Source organism: Alligator mississippiensis, chromosome 2, assembly GCF_030867095.1.
Source record: "Alligator mississippiensis isolate rAllMis1 chromosome 2, rAllMis1, whole genome shotgun sequence".
Taxonomy (NCBI): Eukaryota; Metazoa; Chordata; order Crocodylia; family Alligatoridae; genus Alligator; species Alligator mississippiensis.
In genome coordinates, this window is record NC_081825.1 from 289613002 (window position 1) to 289634103 (window position 21102).

The window sequence follows — 21102 nt, forward strand, 5'->3', positions numbered from 1 at the left end:
GCTCTACCCAGGATGCTGAATCAACAGACCAATTCCACGCTGGATCAAGCCCACAGACTGACCCCGTGTGTGGGATCTGGCCTGCACACCAGCCCTGAGCCATTCATCTGGACCCCAGGACTACACAGGTTGTGCCACAGGTACAAATAAAATACCAAAAACAACACTGCGTACAAGACCGTGTACCACCCTAACTGTATAATACAGCAGGTTAAGCTCTTGGCAATGGGATGTTAAGGAATCCATTAAGAATGAGTTTTCAGTGACAAGAGCTTTATAACCAACAAGGAGTAAAGTGCCATCCACTATATTCAACAATTTACCTGTTACTTAAATGTATAAAAATAGCATTTACGTGTTATGCTGTACCTTAATTCCCCAATGCTTTACATGTCTATACAACCAGGTGGTGAATATGATGTGAACGTATCATTAAATGAACGCTTTATTTTCTACTGGCATGGATTTAATACTAAACAAGGGGTGTAGTATTGTATTTACTGCATAGTAGAACTCTGTATTTGCAATGCAAACAAGAAATTAGATGCAATATTTTTATTCCTGTCATGAAATTAGACATATCTTTAACAACAATTCCAATTCATCACAGTGCAGAAGGCCGTAGTATTTCAAAGATTTATTCAGGCATATCTTGTATTAATACAAAAGTAGAGACTGAGAAAAAGCCAGAGTAGTCTATACACAATGCACAGTCTGTGTACATTCTGAAGCTGTACCTTTTTCCATAAGTATTTATACACTTTTAAAATTAATCCCTTTATCCAGTGATTTGGAATATTTGATAGCATCAGAAATCCCATATTAACAGAACCGTTACATTGTGTTCACGTACATACATACCCTTCAATTTCCATATAATTCAAATGGTTGAGAAGATATGGCCTAAACTGGTTCTGCACTATTTTGAGGGACCTGATTGTACTGATTGGCTAGCTAGTAGCCAAGAGTTACATGATCTAAAATCTCAACTTTAGAATCGGTTACTCTGTGCTGTGGCATATATTAATTGAATTAAAAAAAACCCCTTGAATTAAAAAAAAAACAAAACCCTTGGCCCCAGTGGAGTTAATGGTAAAATTCCTATGGAATTTGCCGGTGCCAGGATTTTGTTCCTTGTTTCTGGACACACTCTGGGGGCATTCCTCTACCGTTCTGCTGCTGTGCAGAAGCCTCACCTAGAAGAGACAAAGCTCAACAGTAGCACTTTTAGATCGCTTCCACAGGTATTAGGAGAGAGCGAGTGTGAAGGAGAGAAAACTTTTTTTTTTTTTTAAAACAGAATACTACAATAGCCAAGATGGCTACATGGTTACTGCTGCACATCTTCTGGATGAGAAGAGAAAAAAAAGGGACATGGACAACAGTTACTCTGAGGTGGAACAGCAATGCTTTTAAAACTACATACGTTATAAATGTGCTGCAGCTTTGAAGGCTACAATGCAAGTTTCTAGAAAAAATAGAGGTGGCCAAATACCTTGTTCAGAAAGCACCTCCAGGGATCCCAGTCTGAGTTGGGAAAAAAAAAGATTGGACTACTCCAGGGAAAAATAATTCTCACTGCAAACCTCATCTTTAGTTAATTAATGCATTTATATATATGTAAAATCAAAACAAACAGATAACCCCCTTCCCCCCCACCCTTGCTAACTACAAGGAACTGTTGATGGTCATCCATATCTAAGATAGACACGCTTTCTGCACGTGAAGGCCAGTCCTGCTGCTGCACACGAGTGGCAAGACCCCTGAGCTCACAGACACAGCTGCAGGATGATAGTACTTACTCAGAGATAACTCACCATTTTAAAATTAATATTTCGGAGTAATTTAAACAATAAGGATTATTACTACAAGAAATAGCTTCTTAAGTTGTCTCTTAAAGGATATAGAGAAGTTGGCTCTTCAGGTACCCTCCAAAGGTGCTACTTTGCAAGTTCAAATTTAAAGCACTTTGCTCTATGATGCCAGGTGTGCAAATGTGTATATTTAATATTGCACATAAAAATCATCTAGCTCTGTAGTGAAAACAGGACTGAGAAACAGTGTTCTCCAAAAAGAACAAAAAAACCCTACCTGTACATATTAAATGCTAATTTAAAGAATGCCAAGATTATTCAAAATCTAAGCACATAATACTGACAGAAAAATGTTAAATTCAATCTACACATAAATTACATTTGTAAATACTTGTACAAATTATAAACATTTAATACCTTTAATTTCACAAATCAGCTACATCACTGTCAAACAAAGGATCTGTTCAATGAATTAAAAGGATTTTCTCCCCATAAAGAAAAAAAAAACCCTCACCACCCAGGAACACAAAGGGAAAAAATCTGCAGTCTTTGACAAAGCACTAGAAAGAGTTAAAGCATTTCAGCTTAGAGAGGTAGTGCTAGCCACATCCACCTAGAAACTCATATTTAAGCTATGATGAACAACATAGTAAAATGTAGAAAGACTATAAAATTTACAAAAATAAATAGTTTTGAATGTTTTAGAAAATGCAAGATTACTTTGCTGACAAGTGTCTCGAGTCTGGTTTTCCAACCAAAGTGAAGAAAGATTTGTGTCTCAATATTTTTAAAATATACCCATATCTCTAGTAATGCTGTCGGATCTGTACTATCCGAACATGCAACTCAATGTATGCCTACTTGGCATGCATTTCAATATTAAAAATAAAATCTAGTCTTAGTAAGAGACCACCTTATATGAAATTCATTTTACATGTAAATTCTTCAGATAAATTAAAAATTGCACATACAGTTTATTCAGAGGGGAATGAGGGCTGGGAAGGGCATGTGCATATTTCCATACAAACACTGTGGAAGGAAAAAGATGATTGCACAATTTCTTAAATAAATATTTCTTTTTTTAAAAAAATATCTGCCACTTGTTTGCTTAATAACTTTTGGAAATATTTTAAAAGAATCACCCAGGGACAATTGCATTTTTCATTTTAAGAAAATTCTTTATAAAACTTTCCCAGTGGTTTTATCATCAAACCATAGTTAAGTGGCAGTATAGAAAAAGTATCTTTGGATAAATAATAAATATCAGGATCCAACAAGAATTTCCATGATGTGGTCCAGCTCACTCAGATCTGTTCTACATATCTGAATATTGTTTGTGGAGGAAGAATTGCAAGTTGGGAAGGTTTTCAATGTTTCTTCTGTAGTAGCAGGGGGTACTCTGGATGGCATCAGTGGAGGACAGCAGAAGTCTGAATCATACATTGAAGTGTCAATATCTTCAAAGATGTCGTCTATAGCCAAATCCTTCAAGTAACTGGTTGAATTTGAAATTTCAAAGGAACCAAACACACATTCAGCTCCCTTCAACTCTTGCCTATCATCTTCTAGTTTTAGACCCACATTTTCTGGAGACTTTGGTTGATCATCTCCAGCAGGAACCAAACAAGTAGGTGGGCTTATGTCTTCCATGAAGTCCAAATCCTTCAGAATGGAGGAAATGGCAGATGACATGTCATCATCTGAAACCATGAGCAGACCGTTTTCAATTGGCTCCTCCGCAGACCGCGAGTCACAACAGTTAGACTCTTGTTGGTTAACACCTGAAAGCAACTGTGCAGAAATTCCAGCTGAATCAACTCCTGTGTAGTTTTGCGAATGAAGGCCAAGGCCATTGCAGACATTAACTGGCTGCTGGCTAGTCTCTTGCCTCATCTCTTCTTGAATTTGCCTCACTGTGTTGGCTATGAGGACAGAACGGTGTAAGTCTGGTTCCACCAGCATTTTGTAAGTTTGTAACTTGGTGAGGCACATGTTCAGCACTAACTGCCTCTTAAGTGGATATGTTAGATTCCGACTGGAATCAAAGGCACTTGAGAGACCAGCCATGTTTTCCTCATAGTCACTCAGTTTGCGTTTCAGACCTCTCCCCAACATGAACCTGGAAAAGAAAAAATGAAGTTAATGCTATATGCTTTTAAATATCATCACTGGAAATCATCACACGTCTTTTGCAAAACTATGTTCCCAGTAATGGGCACTGTAGACCAGTGGTTCTCAGCCAGGGTGCCACAGCACCCTGGGGTGCCTTGAGATCCTTTCAAGGGTTCTGCAAGATGCCACGATGTTAGCACTGTTGTTTATAAATATTATTCACAAGATAAACCCAGAGATTTCAAATAGAAATCCACAGAGTTGTGGTCTTTCTGAGTTCTTTGCAACAGAAACTGGTCTACTATTTCTCTGTAAGCAAAAAAAAGTAGAAACTAAGAGCCTGCATTTTCCAAGGGGTCCCTCAAGTCTATCCAGGAATGCTTCAAGTCTAAAAAGATTGAGATCCACTGTGAAGAGAATTTGCATGAAAGTTAATCAGTGCTAGTGGAAACTGAGTGCATAAAGCCATTTCAAATCAGAATAAAATCCAAGAAGTTTCCACTAGCATGATGTAGATACAGTATTTCTTACCCACGATTACTATTCTATATCAGAGAATAGAATACTTCAACTATACAATAAAATATACCTCATTAATTACAAAGGATTGCAAAATTGATTAAAAACCAAGACAGTTTACAGCTGGAGATTTATTTATTTTAATTAAATGTTCAGCAGCTCTGCTGGGCCATGTATTTTGCACTACAGTGGAACCCATATGCTTTATGGGGTTAGGTCCTTACCCACCAAGAAGATGGGGGTTTGTGAAGTAATAAAGGGTATACAAGCAGTCTCAACTTACGTTTCGAGTTATGTTTATAAAATGACACCCTGTTTCAACTTCGACGTCAGTTTTGATTTTACAATGCTTATCCGACACAATGCCACACCAGCGAACAAGTTTGCTGCATTGCCCATCTCCCTGGAGAAGATCTGGCCAAACTTCTTTGGACATTTTCTTTAGAGCCGACAAGGCTCCAAAAGAACCTGCAGCCAAGTCTCCCGAGAAAAGTCCAACCAACAGCCCTTCAACAAGTCCAGCAAAGCCACCTCAAAGAAGTCCTTCCAAATCAATGTGATTCCTATTTACAATATAAATACATTAATGTAGCTATATTACTCATATATAATTGACTGAGTAGAAAGTTCTGGGTTATTTTTGGTGAAAACAGGGTATCGGGCTTCGGTTCAGGAACCAATCCCCCATTTATAACATTGTTTCTTATGGAAAAAAATCAGTTCTAAGTTACAACGTTTCAACTTAAGATGCAGTTTTCAGGAACCGATTGTGTCGTAAATCCAAGGACTGCCTGTACTACAGAGTTACAGAAAATGGCCGCAGAGGGGACCGCCCTACTTCAAAGGACCCCATTTTCTTATCAGTGGTGCAGGACTACAGCAGTGCTCTAGTTGACTGGAGAAACCATGCCCTTTGAAGTACAAAGGTACAGCAAACAGCTGTAGAGATCATCTGTCACTCAGCAACCTGCTGTGAATTAAGAGGTTTTCAAATCACCTGTATATGAATGATCTACAGCATAACTCACTCCTTTCACACGAGCCCAACAGAATTAAGGAGGGATTCAACAAAGGTAAGAAAAAGGATCATGATTATCCTACTGAATAGGGAGGTTTATGTTTAGAATTCTCTTAGTTAAGCAGAAAAATTATTTTCATTATAATTCACCTACTAGTAGATACCATATTTAAATTCAAAAACTATTTTCAGAGCACCCTGAAGAAATATCTGTAAGCATCAAAATTTCCCTAAGTCTTCTCTCTCTATTTTTTCTGATTTGAAAAACAAGCTGGTTTGAACGGAAACTGAACTGTGCAGTTAAAATAACTTTTCCTGTTAACCACACACACAACTTGTCCCATACACTTGCAAAATGGACTCTGAAGCTTGGTGTGTTAAGTCAGCAGCTTAAGTATGTCAGTCACTACATTTCAAAAGCATGGTTAGATAACCTCCAAGCAATAACTAAAAATAGGACACACAATAGAAAAAGCTGTGTCCAGAAAGGCCCACATACACACCCAAAATGCGTACCGTTTAATACATGCAATAAGTACCAATCAGCCTGAATGCCTAGTCCTTTCCCAAATGCATATTTCTACACAAATATTCTACCTCAAAACATTCATAAGAGATTTCAAACCATTTATCTGCTTATGCCAATGTAAATATTCAAGCAGATTAAAAGGTAAAAGAGGAAAAACAGCTATGAATTGATCCAGAGATAGCAGGCAGAAGAATTTGCTTGCTACAGCTGCTTTACACTGCTGCTCAAGTTCTCTGCCTGAAGACAGGCAGTTATTGCAACAATGAGCCAGAGAAGTAGTTTGATTTAAAGATAGATAATTTTTTGCAAAGACTACTCTCAACTTTTCAAACTTCAGAAAGAAATAAAGCAGCCTAGAGCCCCACTTCACAAAGAATAAAGAACACCCCTTCATGGCTAAATGGAAAGTGCAGGGAGATGACCTTTGAAAACTCTGAAGGAGGCAGGAGGGGAGGCAGGGAACAGGACTTGCTGCTTCTTCCTGAAGATACTGGGCAGATACGGAAGTCACCAGAGATTAAGACGCAGGCTTCTGCCGAGTAGGGAAGGTGGTTTGGGAGGAACCAGGTTTTGGCTGTTAATCTCAAATCCTGCAACCCTGAGAATGAAGATAATTGCCTAGATTCTCTAGAATGAGTATGCAGCCGCCCACCCCAAAGCAAAAATCCTGACAATACACACAGCATTCAGACATCCCTCTTCCTTAAAAAAAAGATAAAAAATCCAGGACAATTCTGAATCTCCTAAACTCTGTATTTTTACTTATCAAAAGTAATGTCATATTGGCCAGTGGAAAGCCTAAAACTTTGTGCCTACACCATTCCAATCCCTGGGCTCACCAGGAAACTTGTCTTACACAACTAGTTGGGGGCAGAAGGCACCGCCCAGGTTATCAGGAAAGTTTTAGTTTGAAAAGATCAGGAATATGCAACATGTTCCCTGACAGATCTTTAAGTCTTATATGATATCAGAGAAAAGCATGGAAAGTTTTGAGATTTTCCAGGAAGCTGAAGTGGATGAGAAGCGGCCCGGGGGGGGGGGGGGGGGGGGGGGGGGGGGGGCACGCAGGGGAAACGCTAATGAAAATCTCAACCCACTTCAGCTATAGTACACACACCTGAAGAGCAGACATTTTGCTGGAAAAAAAAAGTGTTTTGGAGGAAGTTAGAAGCAACCTTAGGACGTCATCTCTTTCAGCCCCCTGCTGAGGAGAGGACATTGCTGCCTAAACCATCTGAGATAACATGAACTTTAAAATGTCCAAAAAGGCAACATCCCAAACCATAGAGTTCTTCCTAATATCCTAATATCTCGCCCAAATATCCTTTCTTATGGTTTTAAGCCCATTTCTTTTTGTCCTCTCCTCTGTGGACATAGAATGACCAAACACCATCCTCTTTTATAAAGCCCCCTTTATATTTGCAGACTTACAAAATCCCCCCCACACTTCTCTTCTCCAGTATAAATAATCCCATGTCTTCCTTGTATGTCATTTTTCAGACTTCTCATGTACGTTTTAATCTCCCCACGACTCTCATTATATACATATGTAGACTTGTTCACATTTACCATATGGCAAGCATGGAGTCAAAAGTAGGCCAAAGAACATCACATAAATGCTTAAAAATTGAGATATTAAGTATGGTTTAAGTATTGTGCAGAAGCCTTTTTAGTGACATGAGAGAAAATGTTCCCTTAAAAATAGATACTAGTGAATTAAATTGTAAATCTGAAAGTGATTTTGCATATCTATATAAAAAAAATTCAGGGGCAAGTCTACAAAATCATGGAAACTCATTAGGCTGGATATTATGATATTTTTCAGAGCTGTTTTTGTTGGTGTTTTCTACACCTTGTCAAAGAGAAAGAAAAAAAAACCCATCTGAAAGCATGCTACAAATCTCAAGTTCTCAAAACACGGTTCCCAGGGACTTATGAACTACTGCTGTAATAAAGCTACAGTCACAATCCCAGACAGAAATATTTGCAAGGATATGTCTCAAAGTAACAATGCTTTGATATTAACCAGCTCCACTAGAACAGGTATGAAAAGAAAAGGGTATTTATTCCTACACTAACTGAGATACTGTAGTCCACAAATTGTGGAATTCATGCATATACACCCAAACCCTTTGAGTAACTGGCCCAGGCCCATTTAAAGTTGGGATCAATATGTTAATGAAGCAATAAACTGTTAGCATGTATTCAAGCAATTTACTGCCTGATAGCAAGCTGAAAAAGTAACCAACCAGCCTCAAAGACGGTACAAGCAACTCCTGCTCAGTGCTTTTAATTGTTTCCAGAAAAACCAAGAGTTAAGTGAAACTGATGACCCAAGATGGCAACTGCAAGCATTATAACAAAACTCACTGAGCACTAAGTGGAATCAGGTATCAATTTTAAATCAGCCTTATAGCAAAATAGTAAAAGCAAAACAGCTTCCAGCACAGGGAAGCTCTGCAGTTCAGGCTGAAGCCATGGGCTGCCTTAGGGTGATATCTTTTATTGGACCAACCATGCAGTTACGAGAGTTAGACAAACCTTCAAATGCAAGACATTCTTCCTCAGGTCTGATCCCGTGGACCCAAGCACAACACGGTAAAGAACAACATAGTAAAGTCTCCTGTTCTTTACTATGCTGTGCCTGGCTTCTTGACATCAGACCTGAAGGAGAATGTTTTGCATTCAAAAGCTTGCCTAACTACCCCAACTACACAACTGGTCGCATAAAATGCATCACCTAAGAAATCTTTGCCTCATACGATTTCTGGAACATCACAACTACAACATCATTCTTACATTACCATGCTGACCTCCGATGTCCTAAGGCACCTCAGCACGTCATGATACAGAGCCCCTCTTCTGTTTCATTGCTGCCCTCAAGTTCTTGTGGGAGTAATACCTTGTTCATCTGGTTGCTGAAGACGTACGTTCTTCAGAGGGTTTCTACCTGCATCAGGAGTTCCAGATGCACATAAGCAAAAGTCATATCCCATTGTACCTGCTATGGCCCTGGATCTCTTTGGGGAACCTGTTCTTTTCATACGCTACTTTGAATTCATGTAAGGTTTGAAAGCTCTTGGGTATTATTACCTGGCTGTGCTTTTCCACTTCAAAAATAAGGTGAAAGGAATAAAGCCCTTTCACTAGGTTCAAAACAGGCAGCTGTTTGCCTGCTCGTGGTGGCAGTGTTAATCCTTGTGGTTCCCAGAAGGGCTACAGAAGTGTCTATCATAGTATAGCTTGAAAATGGGAAAGATTTTCTGCTCAGCAAAGCTGTGGACCGCAGCATCAGAGTTAGTCTGTCTTGCACCTTTGAATCTCCATCCACAAAAAGTTTAACAGTGGGCTAGGCCAGGGGTTGTCAACTAGGGGTAGGCGTACCCCCAGGGGTACATAGGAAGACCCTAGGGGGTATGCATAGGTGGGTGGGGATGGAGCGCCACCACCCACCACCCTGTGCCACTGCCTCCCAGGAGCAGGGCTGGGGTGGGGCAAAGGCAGCAGCACCCCTCTGGGCCACACGGGCAGGTGTGTGTGTGTGTGGGGGGGGGAGGGGCTCACATGTGGCTGCCACTGCTCCGCACCCAGCCACTTGCCACCCCCTCCCCCACATCTAGCTGCCAGGGGTACACGAATTAAAAAGGGTTGAAAACCCCTGGGCTAGGCAGTTGAAGGGTCTGTTTTAGCAGATGGTTGGCCTAGATGACCCCCTTCAGTTCCTTCCACCCCTAATATGCTTTGATTCCCCATGGTTGGTGCTTTGTCTTTAGACCTTGACACCAATGACAGCTCAGAAAATGTGTCGCTGAAGTAGTGCTTCCCATCCTCCTTGCAGGATGATTCTGATGCACATGCAGAGCTCCACTTACGTTTCATGTAGGACTTCTGCTCTACTCTTTACGAAGCATGGACATAGGTCTGTCCGTCTTGGGGGTAGTGTCGTCATTATCAGTGTTGAGGCTAATAATGCTGCTGATATCAGTACTGAAGTAGTCAGGATCTGAACCAAGGGCACCAAAGGTTTTAGCACTTTTTTTTATGTCTTCTTCTCCCTCCTCAAAACAGGGGAATAGTGCCTGTCATCAAAGCAATTCTTTCTGATTCCAGCTGGGTAGTTTCTATCTCTTCAGGGTCAGACAAACTTTCATGATTGCAGAGGTAAATGCAATTTGGACTTAATTTACCCTGACCTCCAAGTACAGGATATGAATGAACAGCAGACAGAGTATTTCTCCTGGAAACACCCTTCCCCAAAACAGGAGGCTCCTGCTGTAGCCACTGAATAAGGGCTTAGAACAATATGTTGGATAGCACAGGCACCAACTTTTATTTTTGCCAGGGGGACCTAAGATGATGGACACGTGGAAAGTTATACACGTTTCAAGTGACAGCCCTTTTCCCGAGGGGGGCCAGGGCTCTTGGACTCCCCCATATACTCAGCACCTCTGCTGGACAGGATTTAAACCCCACAAGTTTAGCATGTGCCATGATGGTAGCTAGGCACTTTGGGGGGTAGGGAGAAGGAAACTTCCAAATTGGATTTCTTAGCTTCACAAAACAGAACAAAACCTACAGAAATAACAAGTTAAAAGACTTAAGAACAAGTAGAGGATCATGGCCTGTCTAGGTTCTGTTACACTGCCTCTGGGTGGGTCACAGCTGCTTCATCTTTTATACCTCTGCACAGGAGCAAAAAGCAGCACTAAGTGCATGCATAAGCCTGACAGGCGTGGCTGCTTGGAAAAAGATTCCAAGTGCACACAGATATGGGCTGACAAGAAGGGCCACAACAACACATACTTGAAGAACCACAAAGGAGTTGATCCTTGGATTAAAAATACATGCTATGGTTTTCCTTCTTGCTTGCATGGGCACCCAAAACTGCAAAAAGAACAGATTTGCTACCACTACACTATAAGGTACAGTACTGAAAAACTACCTGCACTGTCTGCAAGAGTGATTTGTAAAACCTTGACTACATGAATCTGGGTTTTTTCATACAACTGCAGAGGGGTTGCTTCCAGACACATTAAGAAAGAAAAAAAAAAAAATTAAACTATCATAGATCATATTTTTTAACAGACAACAGGTTCACGTTCTGCATACTGCTGAGGCTTCCCAAGCCCCTTCCACAAGTCAGGTGAATGCCAGCATTAAGTGAGCTGATTGTTGCAGCTGTCAGCTTACTTCCACACATTAGCCACAAAAGAGACCGTTGCTAGATTTTTGGGGGCAAAGAAGTATCAGGAGGAAAGTCTTTCACTCCTGGAGATATTCAGAATTGTAGAAGGCCTGACAGGGCCTTCCTACTATTCCATCCCATCTAGTACAACGGTGCTGAAACCTCTAAAGTAACAGGATGCAAAAAAGGGAGCAGCGTATGGTATTCAGTAACAGGAGGTGCATAGGAGAGGCTGAGCAAAACAGTCCTAGGATGTTACACATGTATGCATATATGCAGAAGATATTCCTATAGCTAAAGTTAGTCAATACTTTCAAATATAAAGACCCTGTTGTCAGATGCATATAAAACTTCTGCCAAACTTCAGCCATTTGGGCTAGGGTTTTTCCTAATAGAGCTGTCTCAGCCTGAATTTTTTTCATAAAGTTTCCATGGAAGTGGCTAAGCCATACCCAAGAATGAGGTTAGAGAACACCTTGAGCAAATTAAAGGCCAAATATGAAATGATTAGCTCAAGAATTTTTTTTCTTTTCCAAAACTGACCTGTGGAAATACTGGGTAGCTAATTGCAAACAATCAAAAAAAACAGTGCTTTGACCTTTGAATATACACAATAACGTGAAGCGCTCAGAAAAAAGCCAGGTCCTAAGTAATCTCAAACGAGGCATCCAGAATTAGAATACTTTTAAGAATTTTGGCCTTAGCCTGTGTAGAAGTCTATCTGGGTCGTTGGAAGAAGAACAACACTGATATTCCCACCTCACAGGCACGTTGTGAAAATAATTCATTAGTTAGCGGCAATGGGTATATGCATTACAGAACTGCCAGAAGGAAATTAATCATTCTTAATTCAGCACTAGGTTTAAGCAACATGCAATAAACTAGGCCTGAAGCCACACACAGGAGAAAGATGCAAAGAAATTTGGAGCAACTGCTCATTCATTGACCACCATTTATTTTGTGCAATGAATGAAAAAAAAAAAAAATAGTATTCAATCATATAAATTAAAGATGCAATATAATGCATACATGCAAAGGGACTGAATTAAAAGTGTATAAGCAACCTTAATTTCAGGTGTTTCCTAAATGTTGAGTTTTCTTTTAATGGAAGGAGTATAATGCATATTTATGCTACATTATCAGAACTAAAACACCTATGATTTTAATCAATTTTGTCAAGGTGATTAAGTAGTAATTCCAACCCTCCCAAATTGATGCTAGCATTTTAAATTATTGCAACCCCATCGACTTTAATAAAAATACTTGGCTAAGCTTCCCATAGTAAAATTCTGGGAGATATATGCATTACAAATCCTTAAACTATTTAATCTTACTGCATTAACACTTGCAGTTTCTCCCCTACAACTCACATAAGTTCCAATTCCTTAAAAAAATAGAAGCTGTGCTGGAATAGTCTAGAAATATTGAAGAACATTAAAGTTGCATTTCTACAAACATATGACTTAACATTTCTTATATGTGAATTCTGAGACCTAAGCAGATTTGTTTTTTAAAAACAGATTTCTAAATCCCTAAAAGACAGGTGACTTTTAGCACGCTCAGTCTTAGTTGCCACATCTTGATCTCTGCTTGCTTAACATGGCTTTTCGCCATTGCAAGAATGCTGCAAGCCTCTTTTAAGAAGCTAGGTACATTAGTAAGTGTAAAAAAGTTTTGAACAGGATAATAAAACCAAAGGAACGTCACCACAGTTTCACAGACAAGATTAAAATGACCAGCATCGTGTTTGTTAGTATAGACATTAAACTTCAGTTCTACACCAAATATTTTAAACTACTGACCTACACATGACAAAATCCTCTGTTACTAAACAAATTATATTTAATCCTGCCTTTTAGTATCAAGTAAGTTGTGAAGGGAGTCTTCTCTCTAAAGCAGGTACTCTAGGTCTTGTTAGGAAACTTATCTTGTGACCGTATAATAATGTTTCCCAGATACTATTGTTAAATAACACTGTGCTATTACAGACTGTGAACTATGATCAAATTGAATTTTGTACTGTGCTCCCCACTACAATATTTGATTCAACCACAACATCCTGATCTCCCTATTTCCATGCCCAGACAGTCCTGTATTACTACTGAGTGACTGATGTCCAGTTGTCAGTCCTTTCAAAGAGGTGACAGCATTGCACAACCTGTTTAATAGAGCAGGACGTGCTAAATCAAAAGGAGTTTCTAAAAATTGTGCTGTGAAACGTATCCTTTTTTCGCTCCAGCCCTATTCCAGGAAGCCACTCAACACTCACAATAGGGCCCAGTAAAAGGATCTCAAGTGCCAATCTGAAAATTGTCATAAGTACAAAGGGAGCAAAAGTACAACATAATACTAGCATAAGATATGTATTTATTCAGTTAGTGACAGAGGTGGATCACAAGCTAAAGATGATACTTTCCATAAATGTATATGAAATTTGCAATGTAAGACCATGTTTTAGACTTTAGAGAACAATTATAAGGCTTTTTGCTATGCCAGAGCCAGCATAATTAAAGCTCTTCATATTTAAGTATTTCAGGTGCCATTGTCTAACCTATTCATCCAGGATAACACAGTGCAAACCAACAAACAGTCATGCTGGATCCTACTTTAAAAAATGATGAAAGCTTAATTAACTTCTTCCATGTTAATAAAACAAAACAAACAACCGAATATGCTTTTCACTGCTAAGAGGGCCAAACACTTCCCACTCATTTCAAACAAGCAGAGAGGGACTGGCACCTCCAGACCTCATTTGAAGCAGGTGTTCTCTCATCACTCTCCCACTTCCTTCAAGCCCCACGGACACTGCTTTATGGAGATATTGCCCTCGTGGGTCCAGAGCAAGCAACCGTTCTGGTCGAGTCTGAAGCAAGCGATAGCAGAGGGGAAGCATGCCACCAACTGGCACATCAGTAGAGACTGCTGAGTGGTAGGTCTGGTTAGAGCTGGCAGCTTTTCAGAAGCAATGCTCCAGGCCACCAAAAATATTAACATTGTGAAGCCAGTTGTAAACAATAGAAAGCTCATGCTACCATTTCACAGGGAGACACCAGCTCCATCTGTCACAGGGACTGATGCTGCAGTGCAGCTGCTGCTGACACATGGTGAGGAAGTGCAGCTGGAAAGAATCACAAAGAAAGCCAGGAATGAAAACTCCCAATTATTTTTGTTTGGACACATCACTTTAGAATATCCTCTCTCTTTCACACAAGATCTAAATACAAGGATGCAAAAGTGTTAGACAACTACCTGCAAACTTAAATTTCAAGAGAGCTTCAAAAATGAATTCAGAAGAGCTATGACTCCATATTCAATGTTATGTACACATTTTTGCTTTTCTTGAACAGCACCTAGAGCTAAGGCTAATGGGGTAAAAAAGGGTATTCATTTGCTATCATCACATGTTGATGGATGTGATCTTCAAGGAACCATTTGTCTGTGTTATGTGGGAAATCATACTATATCAGGGGTCAGCAACCTACATCCTTTGGACCAGATCTGGATTATGGAGCCATTTTATCCAGCTGTGGAGCTGGGGGGTTTCAACTTTGTTTTGGCAGGGTAAGCATTGTAGGCGAAAGCAGCAAGTGCAGCTTCAGCTCTCGTGGTGCAAGTCAGGCTGGAAGCAGCTTGTGCTCAGAACTAAGCTATGTTAAAGGCGACAGCCCGCTGCAAAACACTGCTGACCCCTGGACTATTCAGCCACAATGGCCCATTCTGGCCTTAGAGTTTCTAAACATATGAATCTGACATTGGTCAACCCCAGGGGATTTCCCTTCTGCATAAATAAAGCATCATATTCTGTGGTTTGAAGACTATCTTGTTTATCAGAAATGTACCCCTATTCAAATCTAGCTTACTGCATTATGAAGGGACCTGAGATTACCTATAACAGAACTGGCAGATATGGGTGTATTTTAAAGTTTTAGTAATAGAGTAACTAGAGTTACGAAAATCTCTTTTTTGACTTGTATAAAATGTAGCTCGAGACACACTTCCAGCATTTCAGATTTTAAAGCATCCATGACTGCTCTGGCTCTCAAGAGAAAATATCAAAAAACAAAATCTCACTGCCCCAAATGTACAAGATCAGTGGCACAGTAGCGCCAATCACCCGACCCCTCTGCAAGTGGAAGGGAAAAAGAAGGCCAGGCAATTGAGGTTTTCAATAATTATTCAGTTCAAGATTGTTTATCTTGCTGGTTTCTTTAAAACCCAATTCAGGAAGGTAATACATAAGAAGAGAGATTTTAGCACTAATTTTAATTAAGTGAGGGCAAGGACTAGGGTTTTGACAGGCTGTGAAGGGGTAGTGTTCCAAGCATAAGGAGCAGCACGAAAGATCAGAGACAGATGCCTACAATATATCAGCTAATTAACAACAGCTGTCTAGAAGGAAGTCTATTTTAGGTGACATTTATAAGAAATAATAGTTTTAATTCAGAACCATGAAGCTGTGCACAGAGCTAGAGACCATGCAACTGCACAAAGCTTACTGTTAGTGCCATCTCCTGAAATTCCTACTTAATGTCTGTCACTTACATATCCATTTCTCCTAGGTAAATGTCATCTAGTCCCCATCACTGTAATATCTGAGGGCACAGACACATGAGAGTTATCACACAGTAAAGGAGGGTGGGGCTTTATAGCAGGCCAGTTGCGCAGCAGTAATTGTGCATGCTCTTAACCTGGTACCTGAAAGCTAAATGAAAGTGGGCTAATTAAGCTACTGCAGGTCAGCTTTCACTTACCACCGAGTAAACGCAACTCGCACACTAAAACCCTGCCTACCTTTACTTCAGATAACTTGTTCATGTATGCTCATGGCCTTGATACCTCACAACCTTTAAAATACTTGCTAATATACTAATATCTCATCTTAAAATATAAAGCTTCTCAGGGCAAATAATACATCTGTCTCAGCTTTTGTACAGCACTTGGCATACAGGAGACCTGATTACAACCGGGGGCCTTTGAGCATTTCCACAACACAAAGAGGCAAGCAGACAGAGGCAAAGATCAGACGTTCTAATGGTGGTGGTGGAGCAGGGCACGCAAGGGACATGATGTAAGCCTTGACTGCAGCAATGGATTAACACTGACCACCCAAAAATAAATCATATAACACAGCAAGGTGCATTTAAACTGGTGTCTGGGTACTGAAGGTCTTTGAGGATTTTACAGTTCAACTAAAGCTTCTATCAACCACAAGACTGGGGCCTTCCACGAGGTTTAAGGACAAAGGGAAATTTAAGTGTACTTAATTTTTAATTCTAGACCATCTGTGTAAAATACTATACACTGTAGGTACATAGGTCTAAGATAGTCTAAACAGGAATATGCCAATTCATTTCTGGTCTTTGTTACTTCCAAGAAACTAAGCACCTGGGCAGCATAAAACTGTTTGGTGGAGTTAAAATCCTACTGGAAATGGGCCTTTAAGAGGGGGATTGTTACTTGCCAAGTAATTTTATAATAGGAGACGTTTTTGGTCACCATATGTGGCATATGTTTCATACTAGTTCCTCTTCCTCCATTACCATTAAAAGAAATGACATCGAAAGAAGCATGGGGTATTATTGTTCAGATTCTCATAAAACTACAGCTGAAGACAGCCTACCTGCTGAACTGTTTTAAAATACATTTACTAGTCTGAAAAGCACTAAATTAAGTCAATGGAAGAATGACATGAGAAGGACAGCCTTAGGGCAGAGCACAAGATTGGGAGTCTAGAATTCATAACCTGCTTTGGTCTCACTATCTGCAGAAGTAGGGGCTAAATGCACTTACTGGGCCAAATTAGTCTCAGTGATTTACTAATGCCATCAGGTAAACAGTACTACTGTCAAGCTCATCTTAATCTACAAATTGGGGTGGAGGAGGAGGAGGAGTCTAGTAATAAAATATTGCCTACATTTTAAAAGGACATCTTCATAAGTTACTCTTTACAAAGGACTGGTACTGAATTTTCTGCATTCAGAAGACTGCAAACAATCCTGCAGCGTTTCAGAATGCAGCATTTCATTCTGGACAAGCAGCATCTCTGTCTAGATAAGCACTTTCCACCAGCAAGAACAGCTGTCTCTGAGACCACTTAGCAGTAAACGAAAAGTACTTTTTAGCATTTACCCCACTCCCTCACTCCTTAATTATTTAAGGATATAGCTCTACTTCCAGAAGAGAACTCAATCAGTGTATACAAGTCTAAAGTGCGGGAGAAGTAGTTTCAGCTAGGAATTATGTGGAGGTTTTCAACAGGAAGAAGAGTACAACATTATTTCAATTAAGTAATAACGGTAGTTCAGCTGAACCAGACACATGATCAGAAGTTACTAAATCTAGAAACTCCTGAACTATAATTAAATTTGAACTAAAAATACCTCCAAAAACCCCTCTGATTCCACCTAAGTAAAATCCAGATGGATTAACAAACTTTGTCATTAAAAGATCATCAGATTCAATATAATGTCACTTACCCAGCCTGATTTAACTGACTGAAAACAGCAGTTGGAAAAAAGTCTACATGTTCCTTCTGTATGTTATCCACCTTTAGTAGATGGAAAAATACTTCATGTGACCACAAATGTGACATCGTACATAAAGATCAGGCATAGAGTAACAGCAATCCAGATTAAAATCCATCAACAATGGTGAAACGCTAGCAGAGAATCAGAGTGCTTCCACCAATAAATAAATAAAAATGCAACTAATAAAAAATTTTTCTTCAGATTCAATACCATACATTTGAAGTATTTCATAGTTAACTACAGCAGATAAAACATTTAAATGAACCACACCAATTCCTTTATCACATCCAAGATTTTATACTAGAGCAATAGCTTGTCAATATGAGAAATACGGTCTCATCAGACTATTTCATTAATAGCACACAAGACTCACTTCCTGCAACTGCAGAGATCCCCGCTTACATAAAAGGTCATAAATACAGAAATATCCCTGCATGGAGCTTGTTATTAAAATAATTAGAAAAGGGATGTTACAAAAACATTATGGTAATGTTATAATGGAACAGGTAATAAGTTACACACATTCAGAACATGCAACCCTAAGCAAATAACTGAAAAGATTTCATTCCGTCTGTTAAACCTAAAAAAAGTCTACTCTGACATCTTGGATGCTTGACTGCATCAAAAAAATTACTCTGAAACTGAACATTAAGAATGTAGCCTAAAAATATCAGAACACCTTGGGCTAGCAAAGAACAGAAACTCCAGATATAAGAGTAAGATTTCACTGAGTTACCCTTAAACAACAGAAAGGCGTTCAGGCGGGAAGATTCCAGATTTTGTAAAAAGCGTGTTCATCCAAAGTGGTGTCGAACTACGCAACTCCGATGACAGCCCAACTCATCTGCTTCGACAGAATGATGCAACTTTAGGGAAGAATCAGAAAAATACTGAATTACTATGACATTGCTTTCCAGAAAGGATCTAAATATATTGAGCCTAATAATTAGTACAGTCCAAACAACTTTCTCTCAACTAACATTACAGATATTAAAAGGTAATGCAACTATAAAATGATTTAAGAACATGAACTGAGAGGATCAAAACTAGAAAGTTCACTGATGCCTTGAAAGCCTATTTCAAAAGTCTAATCTATACCTGATCATCTTTCATATAATTTTATATATGGAAGGTAATTATGAGAAATTAGGATACAAAAAGGAAGACTAATCAATCAAGTTTAAGTATCAGATACGACTAAAAGTGATACCAGGCTCAGCAAGGCTTGAGGTTATAGCTCAGCTTGACCTTGAGGCTCACATTCTGGGGACATCCTTATAGGCCGGCCGTAAAGAGCCTTCACCCTTGGAGCAGGGTCTCCTGTGCCAAGACCTGTGCCTAGCACAGCTAGTCCACTTCACTGGGTGACAGATGTCACCCACCGTCCTGCAGGGTCAGGCCCCTGCCACTCCCAGGGTTTCAGGGGTCTGATGCTGCAGGACAGTTACAAACAGGGGGAATGACCTGGGGTGTGCCTCTGCAAGAACTCAAGGCATCCCCCATGCATGCCTCAAATGGGCATGGCAGCACCTTACATGCACCTGGGGAAGCACCTGATGGGGGATTTCTGGGGCAAGACTCTGCAGACAGGGACCCCTGAAGACCTGTGAGCACCTGTCCAGGGTTCCCCGAGTTGAACAGGAGCATGGCAAGTCATGACACAGCAGTGGGATGTGTGTCCTGGGGACCCACTGCGTGGGGATTCCCAGGGCACATCTTTGTAAGAAGGCATCCACGCCAGACTTGCACTCCCAGCTCTTGTGAAGCCTGATCCTGCATGCCCCGGGCATTCCCCTGCAGGGGTGTTTTTGGGGCATGCAGAATTGAGCCCCTGAAGCGCTGGGCGAGCCAGCCCCAGGCAGCTGGAGAGCACAGACAGCTCCGAGATGCCCATGTTCTCCTGCCATAAAGCAGGCAGACATCCTCTGCAAATTTATACTACCCATTATCACAGCCACAATTATGAGCGTTTATGGCGTGACAAGGGGCACAGGCATCTGGTTGCTCAGGCTTTGTGCCACCACAAATTTTTAAGGCGGTGCAAAGGCAACGCCCGTTTTCAGCAGCAGTGTCACCGACTCTTTGAGAAGTCAGCGAAGCCGTAACCACTCTCAGCAGCAGACGACCTGCAATCCAGAACGCCTGCCCGCAGCACCGCGCTCGCCTTCAACCTGTGTCTGGGCCACTTCAAATTTGGACCTAGGCATAGCAATCTACCACTAAGAAACCAATCACTGGAGCCAACATCACCACCACCCATGTGAAAACTTCAGAGAAGAACAAATTATTGCCGTTCAAAACTGCTTGAATTTCAGAAACCGTATTCAAAAAACTCTCGCAAACCATTAATTCTCTAAATATATATGGTGCAAATAAGTCACTCCAAGAGTCAGAAAACTGGGAAGCCCTTTACTTTGTAGCCTTCTCACTGCACATAGGTCTCTAAAACGCAGGTGCTCGCTGACTTTTTGCTATTGCCAGACATTTCAGGACACAGGACCCGGCGGGTAACAAGACCCGATAACCCAGCAGCTCGACATCCACAGCCTAAAAACAAACGCCCGCAAGTGAAACAGCCCCCTCCTCCCCTCCTAGTAGGAGCTCCCGTGACTCATTCTTGACACGAAATTAAAAGCAGGTCGCTTTAAAAAAAAAAAACAAACAACAAACAAAACCCAAAAAAACAACCCATTAGGGATGCAGCAAGTGAAAGTTTAACCTATTAACAGGCAAGAACATCTCTGGTCTTAAAAGAGCAGGAGCGAGGCTGGGGGGGGGGCAAGAGCTGGTTTCCTGCGGAGCCGTCTTTTCGTGGGGGGGTCGCCCGTCTCGGGCACCGAAGGGCGCGAGTTAAAAACAACTCCGCAAACTCCGGGGCGGGGAGCCGGGGCACGCGGTTTCCTGCCTCGCCGCCAACACCCGCGCCCACCCCGTGGCGCTGGTCCTGCGTGGCCGGGCCTCCGGGGCGCGCAGAGCCGGAGGCCGGGGACCCCCCGAGCCCTGACGCGCGGGGAGAAGCCCCCCCGGGGCGGGCTCCCCTCAGCCTCCACCCGCGGGCCCGCCCCGCCGCTCCGCTCCGCTCCCCGCCCCGCTCCCCTGTGGAGAAAAGGGAGCGAGCAAAGCCCCCCGCCCCGCCCCTGCCCGTAACGGACGCCCCCCCCCGCCACCGCCACCGCCACCGCGCGCGCGGACCGGACCTGGGCGCGGGGCCGTGCCACGCCGGGCTCCCTCGCGGGGCTGCGGCTCGGAGCGGCAGCAGGAAGCGAGCGCCGCCCCCGGCAGCCTCCGCGCCCACCCCCCGCCTCAGGCGTGCGCTCCGTGCCCGCCAGCGGCCCGCGCTGCCATTGGCCGCCGGCGCTTCGACCTGCCCGGCAACCATTTTCTCACTGGCTGAGTGA

The 21102-nt window shown here is 41.5% G+C and overlaps 1 protein-coding gene and 1 long non-coding RNA gene across 2 annotated transcripts; both read right to left on the reverse strand.

The window, feature by feature from the left end:
* Window positions 1–622: 622 nt before the first annotated feature.
* LOC102576705 (SERTA domain-containing protein 2) lies at window positions 623–21070 on the reverse strand. The gene is made up of 2 exons (XM_014598831.3): window positions 20902–21070; window positions 623–3933 (listed from the first exon to the last, which is right to left on the reverse strand). Exon 2 carries the CDS (start codon window positions 3927–3929, stop codon window positions 3078–3080), a length of 852 nt encoding a protein of 283 aa, XP_014454317.1. The 5' UTR covers window positions 3930–3933; window positions 20902–21070; the 3' UTR covers window positions 623–3077.
* On the reverse strand, window positions 13525–18434 carry LOC109281271 (uncharacterized). The gene is made up of 2 exons (XR_002087879.2): window positions 17654–18434; window positions 13525–14295 (listed from the first exon to the last, which is right to left on the reverse strand). It is a non-coding gene; the product is annotated as an uncharacterized LOC109281271 (long non-coding RNA).
* Window positions 21071–21102: the final 32 nt, after the last annotated feature.